Source organism: Mirounga leonina, unplaced genomic scaffold (assembly GCF_011800145.1).
Source record: "Mirounga leonina isolate KUSES-001 unplaced genomic scaffold, KU_Mleo_1.0 Mir_201, whole genome shotgun sequence".
In the NCBI taxonomy this organism is placed as follows: domain Eukaryota; kingdom Metazoa; phylum Chordata; class Mammalia; order Carnivora; family Phocidae; genus Mirounga; species Mirounga leonina.
The window spans coordinates 4,207,046-4,223,570 of NW_023270504.1; the positions used below are offsets into that span (position 1 = coordinate 4,207,046).

General features: G+C 41.4%; 1 protein-coding gene across 5 annotated transcripts in view; it reads left to right on the top strand.

Moving 5' to 3' along the window:
- The window catches only part of DENND5B (DENN domain containing 5B), a 191,558-nt gene that overhangs the window by 162,137 nt on the left and 12,896 nt on the right, over nucleotides 1-16,525 (top strand). For 3 of the 5 annotated variants that reach the window (XM_035027958.1, XM_035027959.1, XM_035027960.1), the window contains 5 exons: nucleotides 5,762-5,890; nucleotides 7,802-7,923; nucleotides 11,591-11,736; nucleotides 13,213-13,331; nucleotides 14,664-14,851. In XM_035027958.1, the coding sequence (XP_034883849.1) occupies nucleotides 5,762-5,890; nucleotides 7,802-7,923; nucleotides 11,591-11,736; nucleotides 13,213-13,331; nucleotides 14,664-14,851 (704 nt within the window). Of the gene's footprint in view, nucleotides 1-5,761; nucleotides 5,891-6,024; nucleotides 6,831-7,801; nucleotides 7,924-11,590; nucleotides 11,737-13,212; nucleotides 13,332-14,663; nucleotides 14,852-16,525 lie in introns of those variants that run through there. The other 2 variants (XM_035027961.1, XM_035027962.1) reach the window with 2 other exon arrangements.

The window sequence follows — 16,525 nt, forward strand, 5'->3', positions numbered from 1 at the left end:
AGGCCCACTTCAGTAAAAAGGGATGGATTTATTGGAGATATATGAGGGTGTCTTCCAGAATCCAAGAACAGAAACTGTGGCTGCTAACGGTCTTGTCACAGATTACTCTGTCTCACTGGAAGCAAATCATCGCTGTTTCTCCCTTCACATCTGCTCTTCTTCCCCTCCCCTTCCCTCCCCTCCCTTCCCCTTTCTGTTTTATTGTGCATATGCTTGCCCAAGCCCTGGCTTTAACATTGTTTCTTATTTTTAGCATTCAACAAAAACTAACTTGGTTTTCTTCCAGTATACTAATTCCTAGTTTCTGAGAGAAAATCTAGTGAGCTCAGCACGTTCCTCTTACTCAGTCCATTCTAAGTGAAGGATTAGGATCATGGGGCCATAGGTCATGGTGGTAAGTAGAGTCGTGTATTCTGGGTCTGGGGAAGGGGAGCTTCTCCAAGAATGTGAGTGTGAGGAAAATGTAATTGGTAGAAAATGGATGACATCTCTAGAACAATATTTATTATCTCTGTGACCTTGAATGGATCACTTAGTCTCAGTTACTCTGTTTTCTCATCCTTAAAGCGAAATAATGATCTCCTTCTCACTCGTTTTTGTGATAATCAAATGAGACAAAGTACATAGAAACTTTTCTAAGGGCACCTGGGTAGCCCAGTCAGTTAATCTTTTGCCTTTGGCTCAGGTCATGATCTCAGGGTTCTGGGATCGAGCCCCACTTTGGGCTCCTTGCTCAAGGGGTGACTGCTTATCCCTCACCCTCTGCCACTCCCCCTGCTTGTGTGTGCGCCCGCTCTTTCTATCTCTGTCAAATAAATAAAATCTTTTTTAAAAAAACTTTTCGGGCGCCTGGGTGGCTCAGTTGGTTAAGCGACTGCCTTCGGCTCAGGTCATGATCCTGGAGTCCCGGGATCGAGTCCCGCATCGGGCTCCCTGCTCAGCAGGGAGTCTGCTTCTCCCTCTGACCCTCCTCCCTCTCATGCTCTCTGTCTCTCATTCTCTCTCTCTCAAATAAATAAATAAATAAATAAATAAATCTTTAAAAAAAAAAAATTTTATAGGGGCGCCTGGGTGGCTCAGACGTTAAGCGTCTGCCTTCGGCTCAGGTCATGATTCCGGGGTCCTGGGATTGAGCCCCACATTGGGCTCCCTGCTCCGCGGGAAGCCTGCTTCTCCCTCTCCCACTCCCCCTGCTTGTGTTCCCTCTCTCGCTGTCTCTCTCTGTCAAATAAATAAAATCTTTAAAAAAAAAAAAAAAAACTTTTCTAGGGGCGCCAGGGTGGCTCAGTCGTTAAGCGTCTGCCTTCGGCTCAGGTCATGATCCCAGGGTTCTGGGATCGAGCCCCGCATCGGTTTCCCTGCTCAGCGGGGAACCTGCTTCTCCCTCTCCCACTCCCCCTGCTTGTGTTCCCTCTCTCGCTATGTGTCTCTCTGTCAAATAAATAAATAAAATCTTTGAAAAATTTTTTTCTAAATTATACAGTTTTGTAGCAGTGTTAGAAATAAATCAAGTAAATAAGATATTTAAACCATGCCATATATGCTTTTCTGTGAATTAACAGGATCTCTTTTGGAAGTAATACTTGTATAATATGTTGAATTCCATTGTAGTTATCAATAAATTATTCCAGTTAAAAGCAGATTCAAATGGTATAAGTGCACAGCTAATTTTTTAATAGATTTGGATTACAGGGGCACCTGGGTGGCTCAGTCATTACGCGTCTGCCTTCAGTTCAGGTCGTGATCTCAGGGTCCTGGGATCAAGCCCCACATTGGGCTCCCTGCCCAGTGGGAAGCCTGCTTCTCCCTCTCCCACTCTCCCTGCTTGTGTTCCCTCTCGCGCTGTGTCTCTCTGTCAATTAAATAAATAAAATCTTTAAAAAAAAAATAGATTTGGATTACAGTGTAATAACACAACACATAAAAATTGTTAAAGCATAAAGTTAGATAGATATTTACAAAGCAACAGAGTTTTTGAGCTCCTATTATGTACTAGGCCCTATAGGGTACAAAGAAGTCTGCAGGGCTGCTAAGGAATAGTGGGCTCCTTTTCCCAGGGAGTTTTTACAAGCTGAGAAAAATGTATACCAAGAGAGAATGAGAAAAGTAATAAGCTGTACATGGCAAATTCAAATTAGACTATAGGATTTCATACATTGAAGAGGTCATGGAAGCCTGTTGTCGTCATGGAAAGGTATCTAGAAGAAGCTGAGGTCTCAGACACGAATAGAATCAAATAGGGAAACAAGAAGAAAGTACTTCAGGTAATGGAATGTAAAGTCTTATGAGTCAGCTGTCTGGAATGGAATTTTTTTTTTTTAAAGATTTTATTTATTTGAGACAGAATGAGAGAGAGAGAGCACATGAGAGGGGGGAGGGTCAGAGGGAGAAGCAGACTCCCCGCCGAGCAGGGAGCCCGATGTGGGACTCGATCCCTGGCCTCCAGGATCATGACCTGAGCCAAAGGCAGTCGCTTAACCAACTGAGCCACCCAGGCGCCCTGGAATGGAATTTTTTTGACTAGGAAGATATGTTGAGGCTGAGGAGTAGTAAGTCTTAAATGTGAGCCTGTACAGTTCAGACTGTATCCTACGAGTTTTTGAAGGTTCTGGAACAAAGGAATTATATTAAGGAGCCAGTATTTTAAACAGTTACTTCCCTGGTGCCAATGAATAAGATGGGCTTGAGGAGAAGAGTCTGGAAGCCTTATCTCCTAACTCCCATGCCTCTTTCCAAAAATAAATAAATAAATAAAACTAGCGTAAATAATTTTATGATGGGAATGCTGATTGCTACCTAAAATAGACTGCACATTATGTATCCCAGTCCTTCTCTTTTTCCTTAAACGTAGGTTGTTTTTTCAAATTATAATTATTTTTCACTTTGTCATTCTTACCTACCATGTCTCCAGATAACTTGGTTAAGGCCAACATAAAACTTATTTCAGTAGGCTTTAATGTTTTTTTTTATTTTTATCTTTTTTTTTTTTGAGGATTGGGGGGAAGGGGAGGGACAGACAGAGAGAGAGAATCCTAAACAGGCTCCACACCCAGCGTGGAGCCGACACAGGGTTTGATCTTAGGACTCTGAGATCATGACCTGAGCCGAAATCAAGATTCAGACGCTCAACCAGCTGAGCCGCCCAGGTACCCCGATTTTACTGTTTTAGAATAGAAAGAATACTGAGGATGAGATTATACAACGCAAGTGCTTATCAAACCTAGTGTAGATTCATTTTCAGTGAATACACTTTGAACCAGCTTGGTATTCCTCAGTTACGTGAGCTCCTCCTTGGCACTACACTCACGGGGTACCTTATAAATACTGTTGAACTCTTAAGTGGCAAATGCCTGAGCGTTTTCTCTGTGTGGCCTTGAGTCAGCTGTGTCATCATTTGGGAGATGTCAGCAGGGTAGAGGAAGATCCAGTGCGCTTCATAGGCTCATGCTTCATAGGTGCCAGATTGGGTTGTCAAGTGTCCCCCCACTGCCAGCACCATCAGTAAGAACCAGAGCCTATGAGGCGGCTTGCCTGACAACAGCTTTCTCTCTTCATGACCATGTATACTGGAATAAGCCCTTTACAGATAAAATCAGTGTGTCATAAATTCTGAAAAAAATTCTTAGAAATGAGGTGAGGTTGGCTAAGACCTACAAAAATGGCAACATAATTTTCTTTTAATTCCTCATTCTGACTTGTTTTTAAGCCACCTCGTCAGTGTGTCTGTGTAATGTGATACAGTGCTTTGCATCTCGTTTATCAAGAATCTTTGATCACATATCAGTACTGAGGCATGAGGGCCTAAATCTTTAGATCCAAGGATTAAGAGAGAGGAAGGGAAGGAGAAAGGGAGAAAAGAAAAGGACAAAAGAAAGAAAGAGGGGCGTCTGGCTGGCTCGGTTGGTGAGGCATGTGACTCTTGATCTCAGGGTTATGAGTTTGAGTCCCATGTTGGGTGTAGAGATTGCTTAAAAATAAAATATTTTTAAAAAGAGAGAGAATATGTGTATATTTTACAGGGAGGATATTCCTTATTCTGAATTCTTAGAATCATTAGAGAAAAGGGTTTGTTGTAATATTTATTACAGCTAGGATGAGTCATTCTGGACATAAAAATCAGAGGAAGGGATGGTGGGTCACAATCACAAAGACTTTTTAGTGACTCACTGTAGTGGCTTTACAATTACCCTGCCCCTTAGGCTTGCCCTTCCTGCCCAATCCTTCTTCCCCTTTAGGAGGAAAATAATTTAGGAAGATAAACTCAGGGGCGCCTGGGTGGCTCAGCTGGTGCAATGTCTGCCTTCGGCTCAGGTCATGATCCCCGGGTCCTGGGATTGAGCCCCATGTCGGGCTCTCTGATTGGTGGGGAGTCTCCTTCTCCCTTTCCCTCTGCCTGCCTGCTCCCCCTGCTTGTGCTCGCTGTCGTTCTCTCTCTGTCAGATAAATAAATAAAATCTTTTTTTTTTTTAAAGATTTTATTTATTTATCTGACAGAGGGAGACACAGCGAGAGAGGGAACACAAGCAGGGGAAGTGGGAGAGGGAGAAGCAGGCTCCCTGCAGAGCAGGGAGCCCGATGCGGGACTTGATCCCAGGACCCTGGGATCATGACCTGAGCTGAAGGCAGTCGCTTAACCAACTGAGCCACCCAGGCGCCCATAAATAAAATCTTTTAAAAAAGAAAAAAAAGGTAAGATAAACTCAGTCCTTCTGGGTACAGCATTGACTTCCACACAGAATATTAATCTATACATACATGTAACGTTCAGTTGGGGTTTGACCATACGATTTCTTCTGTGGCCACACAATTTTCAAAGTCTTTTAAATGCTTAAGAATTTTGAATTTATGGGGCGCCTGGGTGGCTCAGTTGTTAAGCATATGCCTTCAGCTTGGGTCGTGATCCCAGGGTCCTGGGATCAAGCCCCGCATCGGGCTCCCTGCTTGGCCTGAAGCCTGCTTCTCCCTCTCCCACTCCCCCTGCTTGTGTTCCTGCGCTCATTACCCCCCTCTCTCTCTCAAATAAATAAATAAAATCTTTAAAAAAAAAAAAAGAGGGGCGCCTGGGTGGCTCAGTCGTTAAGTGTCTGCCTTCGGCTCAGGTCATGATCCCAGGGTCCTGGGATCGAGCCCCGCATCAGGCTCCCTGCTCCGCGGGAAGCCTGCTCTTCCCTCTCCCACTCCCTCTGCTTGTGTTCCCTCTCTGGCTGTGTGTCTCTGTCAAATAAATAAAACCTTTAAAAAAAAAAAAAGGAATTTTGAATTTATAAGTAAAAAAAAAGGGCAGTCTTCAAGTGCCAAGGAAAGTAAGATTTCATATTTTCCATATGTTGTCCAGAAACTACTTGAAAAATAAGTCAGTGGATTAAAGTTGTGACAGATAGTCAAACTAGACAAATTATTTTGAATAAAAACTTACTTTTATTTTCCTAAGGGTCAAGAATAATCAACTGCCAGGTTACAGGTAACCATGAGGCTGAAACAAGAACATAATAAAATCTGAAAGAATAAACGAGTGTTAACTGCTTTATCTGAGGGTGTTGCCTGTGCACACATGTTGTAATGTAATTCTGATGTGGGATTGAATTCATGATTCAGATGGAACCTTTGAATGGTTTAATCAACATAAAGTGTGTATTACCCATTCACACTTCTGCTAAGTATGAAAGAAGTGTTCTGAGCAAAGTGCTGTAATGCTTTAGTTCTTTTCCAGCTCAAGGTTATTCTTAGGATCTACATCTTTGCTGTTGCTACTGTTCTGTAGGCATATTCAGAACATGAGTGAGATCAAGACTGACGTCGGACGAGCTCGGGCATGGATAAGACTGTCTCTAGAAAAGAAGCTCTTGTCCCAGCATCTCAAGCAGTTGCTCTCCAACCAGCTGCTCACCAAGTAAGAGACAGCCTCTTAGACATTTCTGCTTCTGTGACCTGTGTGTCTGCAAAGCAGATTGCATAAGCTGGCAGACTGGCAGCTTAAGCATGAATTGCTGACTCCTGTGCATGTGTGTTCTTCCTTTCTAACAGGCATGTGCGTTGGAAACTCCATGGTTTGACATAGTATTTGATTTTACCTGGGAGGACACACCATACTTGACAGCCAAAGGCCAGATTGCTCTGTTCTCAACCAGAAAAAAAAGCTAACTAGTCCACACAAGCTGACAGTAATATCCAAAATATAGGTTGAATTTATGTAAACCTTATATCATAAAGATCACAACAAAACCTGAAGTAGCAAAAAAAAAGTCCGCATTAACAGGTTTCTTTTGAGAGTCTTGCCAATGCTTACATTCAATAGTTTAGAGCCAGGACAGCAATCAAATGCATGTTACTTAATTGTTAACTGTTTTAATAGGTTTCCCTTTACTCCATCAAGAAACCCTCTTAGATAAAATGCATCATCTATATAATATATATGTTAGACCTAATTTGAAGGCTGAGGACTTAGGTCTCTAGAGCAAAGCTATGCAAAAAATTCAACAAAGATCTCAAAAATCTCAAGACTGTGTGTTGGAATCTCATCATGGTAACATTCTTTTTGTAGTTTTGCATTTGTACACATCATCGATTGGGCTACTTACCCCCTGGAGCATTTTAAGATGAGTCATAATGTCCAAAGAGTAGGTTTGATAAAGAATGCAAAGTGAGGTATAACCTGTGAACCTGATCTTATTCTCTGAAACTGGTTACTCCCCTCACCCATCCCTGCCCGTTATAAATCAGTCATGGCCACTGTGGCCAAAGTACATAAAGTACTACATAAAGGTTGGGTGCCTGGGGGTACCTGGCTGGCTTAGTAAGTAGAGCCATGCGACTCTTGATCTCAGGGTCATGAGTTCAAGCCCCACATGTGGCGCAGAGTTTACTTACAAATACATACATACATACATATAGTTGCACACCTGGCTGGCTCAGTTGATAGAGCATGCAACTCTTGATCTTGGGTCATGAGTTCGAGCCCCACGTTGGGTATACAGCTTACTTAAAGAAGAAGAAAATCCCACTATATAAAGGTAAATACCAAGTATTTCATGTTTTCTTCTGTACTTTCTTCTATGCATGCTCTCTTAGTTAAGATTATACTGTATTTACAATTCAGTATCCTTTTTTTTTTTTTAAAGATTTTATTTTTAAGTAATCTCTACACCCAACTTGGGGCTCAAACTCACAACCCCAAGATCAAGAGTTGCATGCTTTTCCACCTGAGCCAGCCAGGCTCCCCAGTATCATCCTTTTTTTAGTTTAGTGTATTATAGACATTTCACTATATCATAAGAGTTTAAGCTGTGAAGACTGAATGGCTATGTTCAAATACTGCCTTTACTATTTACTATTTGAATGACTTTGGACAAGATACTTAAGTTTTTTGTATCTCTGTTTTCCTAATTTATAAAATGAGAATGCTAGTAGACTTACTTCATAGGGTAATCATGAGGATTAAATGTATCAACAACTATAAAACATTTGGAAAAGTGCTTAAATGTAAGTGCTTAATAAAAATTACTATTTTTAGTAGTAGTTTTGTTGTTGTTAAAACACTTCATAAACTTTATTTTCAATGCTCACACAGTATTCCAATATATGCATATACCGTGATACATTTTTCCTTTTACAAATAACATTTTAGCGGACATCTGTGAATAAACCTTGCCTGTACTTCGTATTATATTCTTAGGACTGAGTCCTAAAAGTAAAATTAAAGTATTTGGCTTTGACTAAGTGAAGGTGTTTATTTTTAGTGCCAGACATAATGAAAAGCATGAAAAATACACTATTATTTTGTGCTTGTCTTACCCATTCCTAGGAAGCTTTATAAGCGTTACGCTTTTCTACGCTGTGAAGAAGAAAGAGAGCAGTTTCTTTACCATCTTCTTTCCCTCAATGCGGTTGACTACTTCTGCTTCACCAGTGTGTTCACCACTATCAGTAAGTCTGGAGAACTGGCTATTAAGTGAAGAGTTGCTCAGGCAACTAATGGAATAAGAGTTTATATTTTTCAAAGTGAGATACATGATAGTAAAGTGAGATAGACATTGTGAGTGAGGCTGGCCGCAGACCTCTATTTAGGAATGAAGGTTGTGCCCCAGCAGCTGGGAGGACTGCAGGAAGGCAGCCCTCAGCTGTCAGCCCCTGTGGGGAGGGCCTCACCAGAACAAACTACCTTCCCCCCCACCCCCAACCCTTCAAGATGATCCCTCCTAGCAGGGCCAGCCAGCATCCTAGGACTATCATAGGGCTGTTCCAGAACTTACCTATGGGATCAGCTGAGGACTTCACTGTGACTGCGTCACAGCTCAGCTTCTCTCTCAGCCACGTGGTGATCCCAGGAGCAATATCTTGCATGCTGATTTCTGACTTCATCTGCTTCCCAGAAAGCCCAGTCTGCAGGAGGAAATGGGCTGGATGTTAAAAAGGAATGTTTGATTAGGGACGCCTAACTGGCTCAGTCTGTGGAGCGTGCAACTCTTGATCTCAGGGTCATGAGTTTGAGTCCCATGTTGGGCCTAAAGCTTACTTAAAAAAAAAAAAAAAAAAGAATGTTTTATTAAACAAATGGTCCAGTATCTTACATAAAACACCAAAAATTTGGGGGCGCCTGGGTGGCTCAGTCGTTAAGCATCTGCCTTCCGCTCAGATTATGATCCCAGAATCCTGGGATCGAGCCCCGCATCGGGCTCCCTGCTCGGCGGGAAGCCTGCTTCTCCCTCTCCCACTCCCCCTGCTTGTGTTCCTCTTTCGCTGTGTCTCTCTGTCAAATAAATAAAATCTTTAAAATAAATAAATAAATAAAATTTTTAAAATCAGCATACCATAATAAACGTATAGAACTGTGAACATCATTAAACTTTGATGATTCAGAAAGACTTCAAGACCTCACTGAATAATGTCGGTCTGTAGAGGGAGTAAATGCTGACTGGATATGTGTTTTTGATAGAAAGTCAAATTATAGCATTTATTCTATTCACCAGTACTAATGCTTATGTGCAGCAGCTCCTCTTCACTCCCCACTTTGGAGAATTTTTACTTCTATCAGTTAGGAATTGTGTTTTGCTGCAAGAATCAGAAACTTGGAAAACAGTGCTTTAAACAAATAGGTTGTTTCGGGGCACCTGGGTGGCTCAGTCGTTAAGCATCTGCCTTCGGCTCAGGTCATGCTCCCAGGGTCCTGGGATCAAGCCCCACATTAAGCTCCCTGCTCAGCGGGAAGCCTGCTTCTCCCTCTCCCGCTCCCCCTGCTTGTGTTCCTCTCTCGCTGTGTCTCTCTCTGTCACATAAATAAATAAAAATCTTTAAAAAAAATAGGTGGTTTCATATTTCTTATATAATGAGAAGTTTCAAGATAGTCCATAGTACGTTCATGGACCCAGAGTCTTTGTCCCTCTCTTCCTAGACAGTCCTCAGTGTGTGCTGATCACCTCGTGGTCACAAGGTGGCTATTCTCAATCCACCTTCTAGCAGGAAGGAGTGCCAAGAAGGAAAGGGCAGAACCTGTGCTAGAAAAACGGGATTTTCTAAGAAATCCCAATAAATATAACATTTCACTGGTCAAAAATTTGTAGGTTTTGGCTTTCTATTTTCTGATAGAAGCAGACAAGGAAAAATGGAGCTGAACTGGGTATTGGGCCAACCAGTAATATCTGTCAACTATCCATTAGTATCTAAACTATCAGTCAGTTTAGTACATTACTGCTGGTATAAGAAGCTAAGATGTTAGGGGTGCCTGGGCGGCTTAGTTAAGCACCCAACTCAATTTCAGCTCAGGTCATGAACTCAGGGTTGTGACATCGAGCCCTGTGTCGGGGCTCCCCACTCAGTGGGGAGTCTGCTTGAGATTCTCTCCCTCTCTCTTTCTTTTTTTAAAAAAAGCCAAGATATGCAGTTTTAAAAGAGAAGAAATAGCAGAGGTAGTTAGGATTTCTAAGATCCTGCCTATATCTATAGATTTCATTTAAGTAACTCTTCAAGGAATTAAGATCTTTCTGAAAGAAATAGTTTAAGTTTAATAATGTTTCTCCTTATTCTATGTAATCACTGTTGTGCATCTGTGGTCCCTTTGCAGCCTCAGAACTGCTGACCCTAAACCCTTTTTTTTTTTTTTGCAGCTTTTTTAATCCTCTCCGTGAAAGGAATAAAAGAAGCCTCTGGCACCTAAAATAAAATCTTGCACTAACCTCTTCTGCTTTCAGTTGCTAAACCCATTTGATTCTGATGATTACTAAACCATGAAAGTATGGCCTTTCCTCTGACATTTTCCTTTCCTTCAGCCAAAATGAAAAGACAGAAAGGGAGGTTATTCACCCAACATAAAGAAAGTCGTTTATGTAAAATTAGGGAAATGAACCATTTATCCCATTCACTTTCCTCATCTAAGAGTGCATTGAACCACGATCTCATTTTCTGAGGCTGTATCTGGGCACCTTGTCCAATAAATGTGTATCATCCTATGTGTAGATCTTTCAAGGAGGGTTTCTAATACCCCTTCTTAGGACTAAAGGAGCAGAAATCCCAAGGATACCAACAAAAATTGATTCTACCCTGCTTTAAAAAAAAAACCATGCATGACTCTGAGGGATAAAAATGCGCCAGTGTGTTTGAGCCATCCCCATTTTTAAAAGAGGATGGAGGGAGTGCACAATGTATAGCGAGCCATCCTGTTTGAGCAAAAGACGGTGATAGGACAGTGACATCTAGTGGTGTGCCTTTTGAAGAGCCTTCAGAAGGAAAAGTGCACACAGATTTCTTTCTACATTTTGATTCTTTCCGCAGGGCTCCTCTTGTACCTCCTGAGTGGCCTCGATAGCTTTCCAAATTGTGGTTTATAGACTTTATGTTGGGTCCAGAATGGCATTGGTTATTACTCTTGGCTTTGCTTATCATGGTGTAAAATTGGGATGGGGCGCCTGGGTGGCTCAGTCGTTGGGTGTCTGCCTTCTGCTCAGGTCCTGGTCCCGGGGTCCTGGGATCGAACCCCACGTCGGGAGTCCTGCTCGGCGGGAGGCCTGCTTCTCTCTCCCCCACTCCCCTGCTTGTGTTCCTGCTCTCACTGTCTCTCTCTATATATCAAATAAATAAAATATTTTTTTTAAAAAATTGGGATGAGAACGTTCTGAAACATTGCCTGAGAAAATTAGCAACAAGAGGATAGTGTCCAAGAAGTCATTCACCCCCTTTTACCTATGAAACCATATCAGTAACCATGTTCATTTATATACTTGATTTTAGAACAAAATTTAAAATGTTAAAGCAATGAAAATTCTGTATAGCAGTCAGTTCTGGTGTTAATGCCTGGGATTGTTTTTTTGTAAATGTAGAAGTTATATATATCACCATGGTGATACTCTGCATGCCATGCATACCTGGTGATATATATGCCATGGAAACCATCAAAAGTGTTGAGACTTGTGATTTATAAACTGGACTTCATCTTTCTAGACTGGAAGAGGCGATCTCATCTCTTTATTTAAGTATATCTTGATAGATCATAATGAGCAAACTACCTATGAAAGCCAGCAGAGTCATTAATACATATTTGCTTTATTATCAGGAGAATTTTATTGTAATTTTTTACTTAATTTTAGCATTGTTCTTTCAGTGATTCCATATAGGTCAGTGATCATCCCCATCAAAAAACTGAGCAATGCGATCATCACATCGAACCCTTGGATCTGTGTATCAGGAGAGCTAGGAGACACGGGAATAATGCAGATTCCCAAAAACCTCCTCGAAATGACTTTTGAGGTAGGTTCAGCCAATACCTTTCTTAGCAGAAAATGTCATACATAGTTCTTCACAAGGATTCCAGTTTTACTTTTTCATTTTTCCTCAAATAATAAAAGGAGTACTCAAGCATGCAGGATTATTTTTGTGAGTATACACCTAAAATTGTCTTAAACACAGTTATTTTTTTTATTGCTATAATTTTAATTATTAAGCTCTATTTTTCTACTTGCAATGGAATACGTTGGGGCTTTGCTAGGTCCTATTCCATGATTGCCGATGCCTAGCACAGAACCAGGCAAGTAGGGAATATTCTAGTAAATGCTTTTCCCACAGTGGTTCTCTTCCTTACGGTAAAATGCTCCCTGCCTGAATCTGGACAAAAGGACAGGAGAGCTGACATCCATGCTTATGGCTTGTAAACCACATGGTGACATTTGTAGAGTGATTCTACAAAAATACCTTTCAATATTGTAGTCAGTTTTCAGGTGTCAGCTGGTGAAATATTCCCCTTGTCTTTGAGCCCCCCTGCAGGCTGATCCTGGCATGCAGGAAGAAGACAAACTCGTGCTCTTGTTTCAGGAGGGAAGTAGTTCTAACTGAATGTCCTATTGTGTTCCTTGGGGTCTGGGAATAGCAGTTTCCACTCAGTCATAACACACCCAAGAGCCCGTTTTAGCCCTATTTCTCTAATGGACTCATTATGTATAAAAGATTAAAACCCTTGGCTTTTCTTTGACTAGCAAGTATGGAACATAAACTCTATTATAAATCCAGTCGTTACTGTTTCCAGACTCTCTCATTTCTGCCTACTTCTTTCCATCTTTCCTGCCACAGCTAATTCAGGATGCCCTCCTCCCTCACCTGGATGGCTATGATGCCTTCTCACTTGATACGAAGAAGTCAAGGGCTTTAAGAACTCATAGCTCTGATGTTCTCAACCATACATAGTCAGTTGGGGGTTCTGTGATATTTTATCAGAATTTAAAAGTCAGAATTTAATTGACTTTTATTTTTACTCTTACTTTTATCATTGCTTTCTTTTGTACTTGTCCAACAATGGCCAGGAATGACATTGATAACTGTACTTTTTTTATGATAGTTTCAAAGACTTCTAGTAGATAAGGGTTGAGGTCAGTTCTGCCTTAGCATTTTATTAGAAACAGAAAAACAGCTGTGTCAGTGATTTTTTTTATATCTGTGGTTATTTCCTGACCTCACTGTGACTGAATCTAAATAGGATCCTATCGCCACTTCTTGAAATTCGTCTCATCCTAAAGGCTCCCCTCACTTGATAGTTAATGTCCATATGTGTCCTATCTCATAGACGGGCTATATTAGATGTGAATATATTTCTCTAGTACAAAGCAGAGCACATTATGCAGGATGGGTCCTCAGCAGTTGTTAAATTAAATGGAACCAAAGTGCCACCACCAAAGCTAAGTGGTAGTGGGCGTGGGATCAGGCTCTGAATAACCTGTGGTCCTGTCCCTCCAGTGCCAGAACTTGGGGAAGCTGACCACTGTTCAGATTGGGCATGATAACTCGGGACTGTTAGCCAAATGGCTAGTGGATTGTGTCATGGTCAGAAATGAGATCACAGGACATACATACAGGTAAGTAAATGTCCTTGGGAGCTCAGAATTCTTTCTTTGAGGCTCTTTAGACAAGAAAATGTTTAAGAATTGTTTTCTTCTGGGGCGCATGGCTGGCTCAGCCTGAAGAGCATGCGACTCTTGATCTCAGGGTGGTGAGTGTGAGCCCCATGTTGGGTGTAGAGATTACCAAAAAAATAAACTTTAAAAAAAGAACTGTTTTCTTTCTGAAGCTTTCTCACTGCCTTCGAATTTTAGTTTAGGGTTTTTGGTTTAGTTTTACTTTTTTTTAATTTTCTACTTATTTGAGGGTGAGAGCAGAGTAAGCAAGAGACAACATGAATGGAGGGGGGAGCTGCAGAGGGAGAAGAAGTAGGCCCCCTGCTGAGCAGGGAGTTTCCGGGTTGGGGGAGGCTTGATCCCAGTATCCTGGGATCATGACCTGAGCCACCCAGGCGCCCCTTAGTTTTACTTTTTATGTAATACAAAATTGCCACCAAAAAAACTTTTAAAAAATTGATTGTGTTTGCTCTTAATACTTAGTCCACAAGTGTTAGAAAAGACTGATATAACTGTGATTTAAAAAAAAAAAAAAGGCAGCTTAAAGTAATTTAGTAGGAGGAAAGGATCTTTTGGACTCTACTAGTTACAGCTGCTACTCCTCTTTGGAAACATTGTCCTCTTTTCTCCTATAACTCATCTCCCACATTAACTTCTAGTTTGAAAATATTCTTGTCAGAACTAACCACAGTATTTTAATATAGACTAGGTATGAGAAAATACTGAATCATTGTAATTTGGTTGAATGTGATAACAATTTCTGGCTATATAAGAAAGAATGTCCTTATTTTTCAGAGATTCATACTGAAGTGTTTTTAGGGGTAAAACGTCCTGATGCATGGAATGTACTTTAAAATACTTCAACACAGGGGCGCCTGGGTGGCCCAGTCATTAAGCGTCTGCCTTTGGCTCAGGTCATGATCCCGGGGTCCTGGGATCCAGTCCCACATCGGGCTCCCTGCTCAGTGGGAAGCCTGCTTCTCCCTCTCCCACTCCCCCTGCTTGTGTTTCCTCTCTCGCTGTGTCTCTCTCTCTCAAATAAATAAAATCTTTTAAAAAAATAATAAAATACTTCAACACAAAATAAAAACAAAGCATATAGCAAAACATTAAAGAATATGGTGTCTGTTACACGATTCTACTTTTCTGTATGTTTGAAATTTTAAAATTAAAATTTTAAAAACAACCCATAGGCACTAAAATAATGGGCTTCACCCATGATGCCATTTTAAAAATTCTGATTAAAACTAGTAAAGTGCTGGTGATGGAGAAGTTGTTTTTCTGACCTACAAGGTTCCCATGCGGGCGGTGGTTGGGGAAAGGCATTGATGATGGAAGCCTGGAGAGAATCCTTATTGGGGAATTGATGACCTCAGTGGCAGATGAGGATCTGGTAAAGCAGTGTCGGACTCCACCCCAACAGAAATCCCCCACCTCAGCTCGGAGACTGAGCATCACTTCACTGACAGGAAAAACCACCAGTAAGTACCACCATTGATTGTTAAATTTGCAGTGTGCCTCAGATGTTGTGGGCATCATGTGGCCGTTTCAGAGGAAACTGTTGCATTAATGAATTGTGACAAGATTAAAAAGAAGAAAGCTGAGGAAAATTAATTTGGGCCAACGGAATTTGAAAGAGGGAGGGAGGAGAGAGGAAAGGGAAAAAATACAGCAAGAATTAACAAATAATTAAAAGCCTGAAGAATTTAGATATTAAAATCAAACAAAAACTGCATGCTCTGTTTTAATTAAACTATGGAAATGTGAATAAATAATATTTTGACTGAAACTTAAAGGAGGAAGGGCACCTGGCTGGCTCAGTCAGTAGAGCATGCGACTCTTGATCTTGGGGTTTTGAGTTCAAGCCCCATGTTGTGGGGTGGGTTGTACTTTAAAAAAACAACTGGGACGCCTGGGTGGCTCAGTCATTAAGCGTCTGCCTTCTGCTCAGGTCATGATCCCAGGGTCCTGGGATCGAGCCCCGCATCGGGCTCCCTGCTCAGCAGGGAGCCTGCTTCTCCCTCCCACTCCCCCTGCTTGTGTTCCCTCTCTTGCTGTGTCTCTCTCTGTCAAATAAATAAAATCTTGAAAAACAAAAACAACAACAACCTTAAAGGAGGAATAAGGACAGTTCTTATTATAGTACTCCCAGAGAGCTACATCTAGCTATCCAGAGCCCCTTATTCCAAGAGAAAATCTAAAAATTCCTCTCCCTACCCCTATGTTCCTATGGAAGTAATAAAATACTATAAAGGAGTGACATCTATGAGTAGGATGCTATACTTATATGCCATCTTTAATACTACCATAAACTTCCAATTTATGCTAATGTGGGCTTTAGTAGGTTGAATAATGTCTCCCAAGGGTATTAGATCCTAATCCCAGAATCAGTAAATGTTACTTTATTTGGAAAAAAGATCTTTGTAAATGATTAAATTAAGAATTTTGGGATGGGGAGATTATCCTGGATTATCTAGGTGGGCCCTAAATGCAGTCACACATATTCTTTTTTTTTTTTTAAGACTTTATTATATGACAAAGAGAGACAGCGAGAACAGGAACACAAGCAGGGGGAGTGGGAGAGGGAGAAGCAGGCTTCCTGCTGAGCAGGGAGCCCGATGTTGGACTCCATCCCAGGACCCTGGGATCATGACCTGAGCCGAAGGCAGACGCTTAACGACTGAGCCACCCAGGTGCCCTGGTCACACATATTCTTAAAAGAGGGAGGCAGAAATTGGAGTGATGCAGCTGCAAGCCAGAGAATGCCAGCAACCACCAGAAGCTTGAAGAGGTGAGGAGCATGTGCTCCCACAGAGCCTCCAGAGGGAGGGTGGCCCTGCCTTGATTTCTGCCCGGTGATAATTTCTGACTTCTGGCACTCCAGAACAATGAATAGATTTCTGTTGTCTTAAGTCACCAAGTTTGTGGTAATCCATTACAGGAGCCACAGAAAAACTAAAACAGAGGCAGTATGATTAGTGAAAAATTACAGAAGTTTATCAGTGAAGTGGTTTTATTTCAGCTATAGACAATAAAGCCATAAGTAGAATATAACAGAACCTGAGAGGTTTTCAGTTTACCAACAAAGAGGTTTCCTTAGATATTTTCAGTCCCTATCCATTTATTAGCACATGGCGGTATATTAACTATTAGAA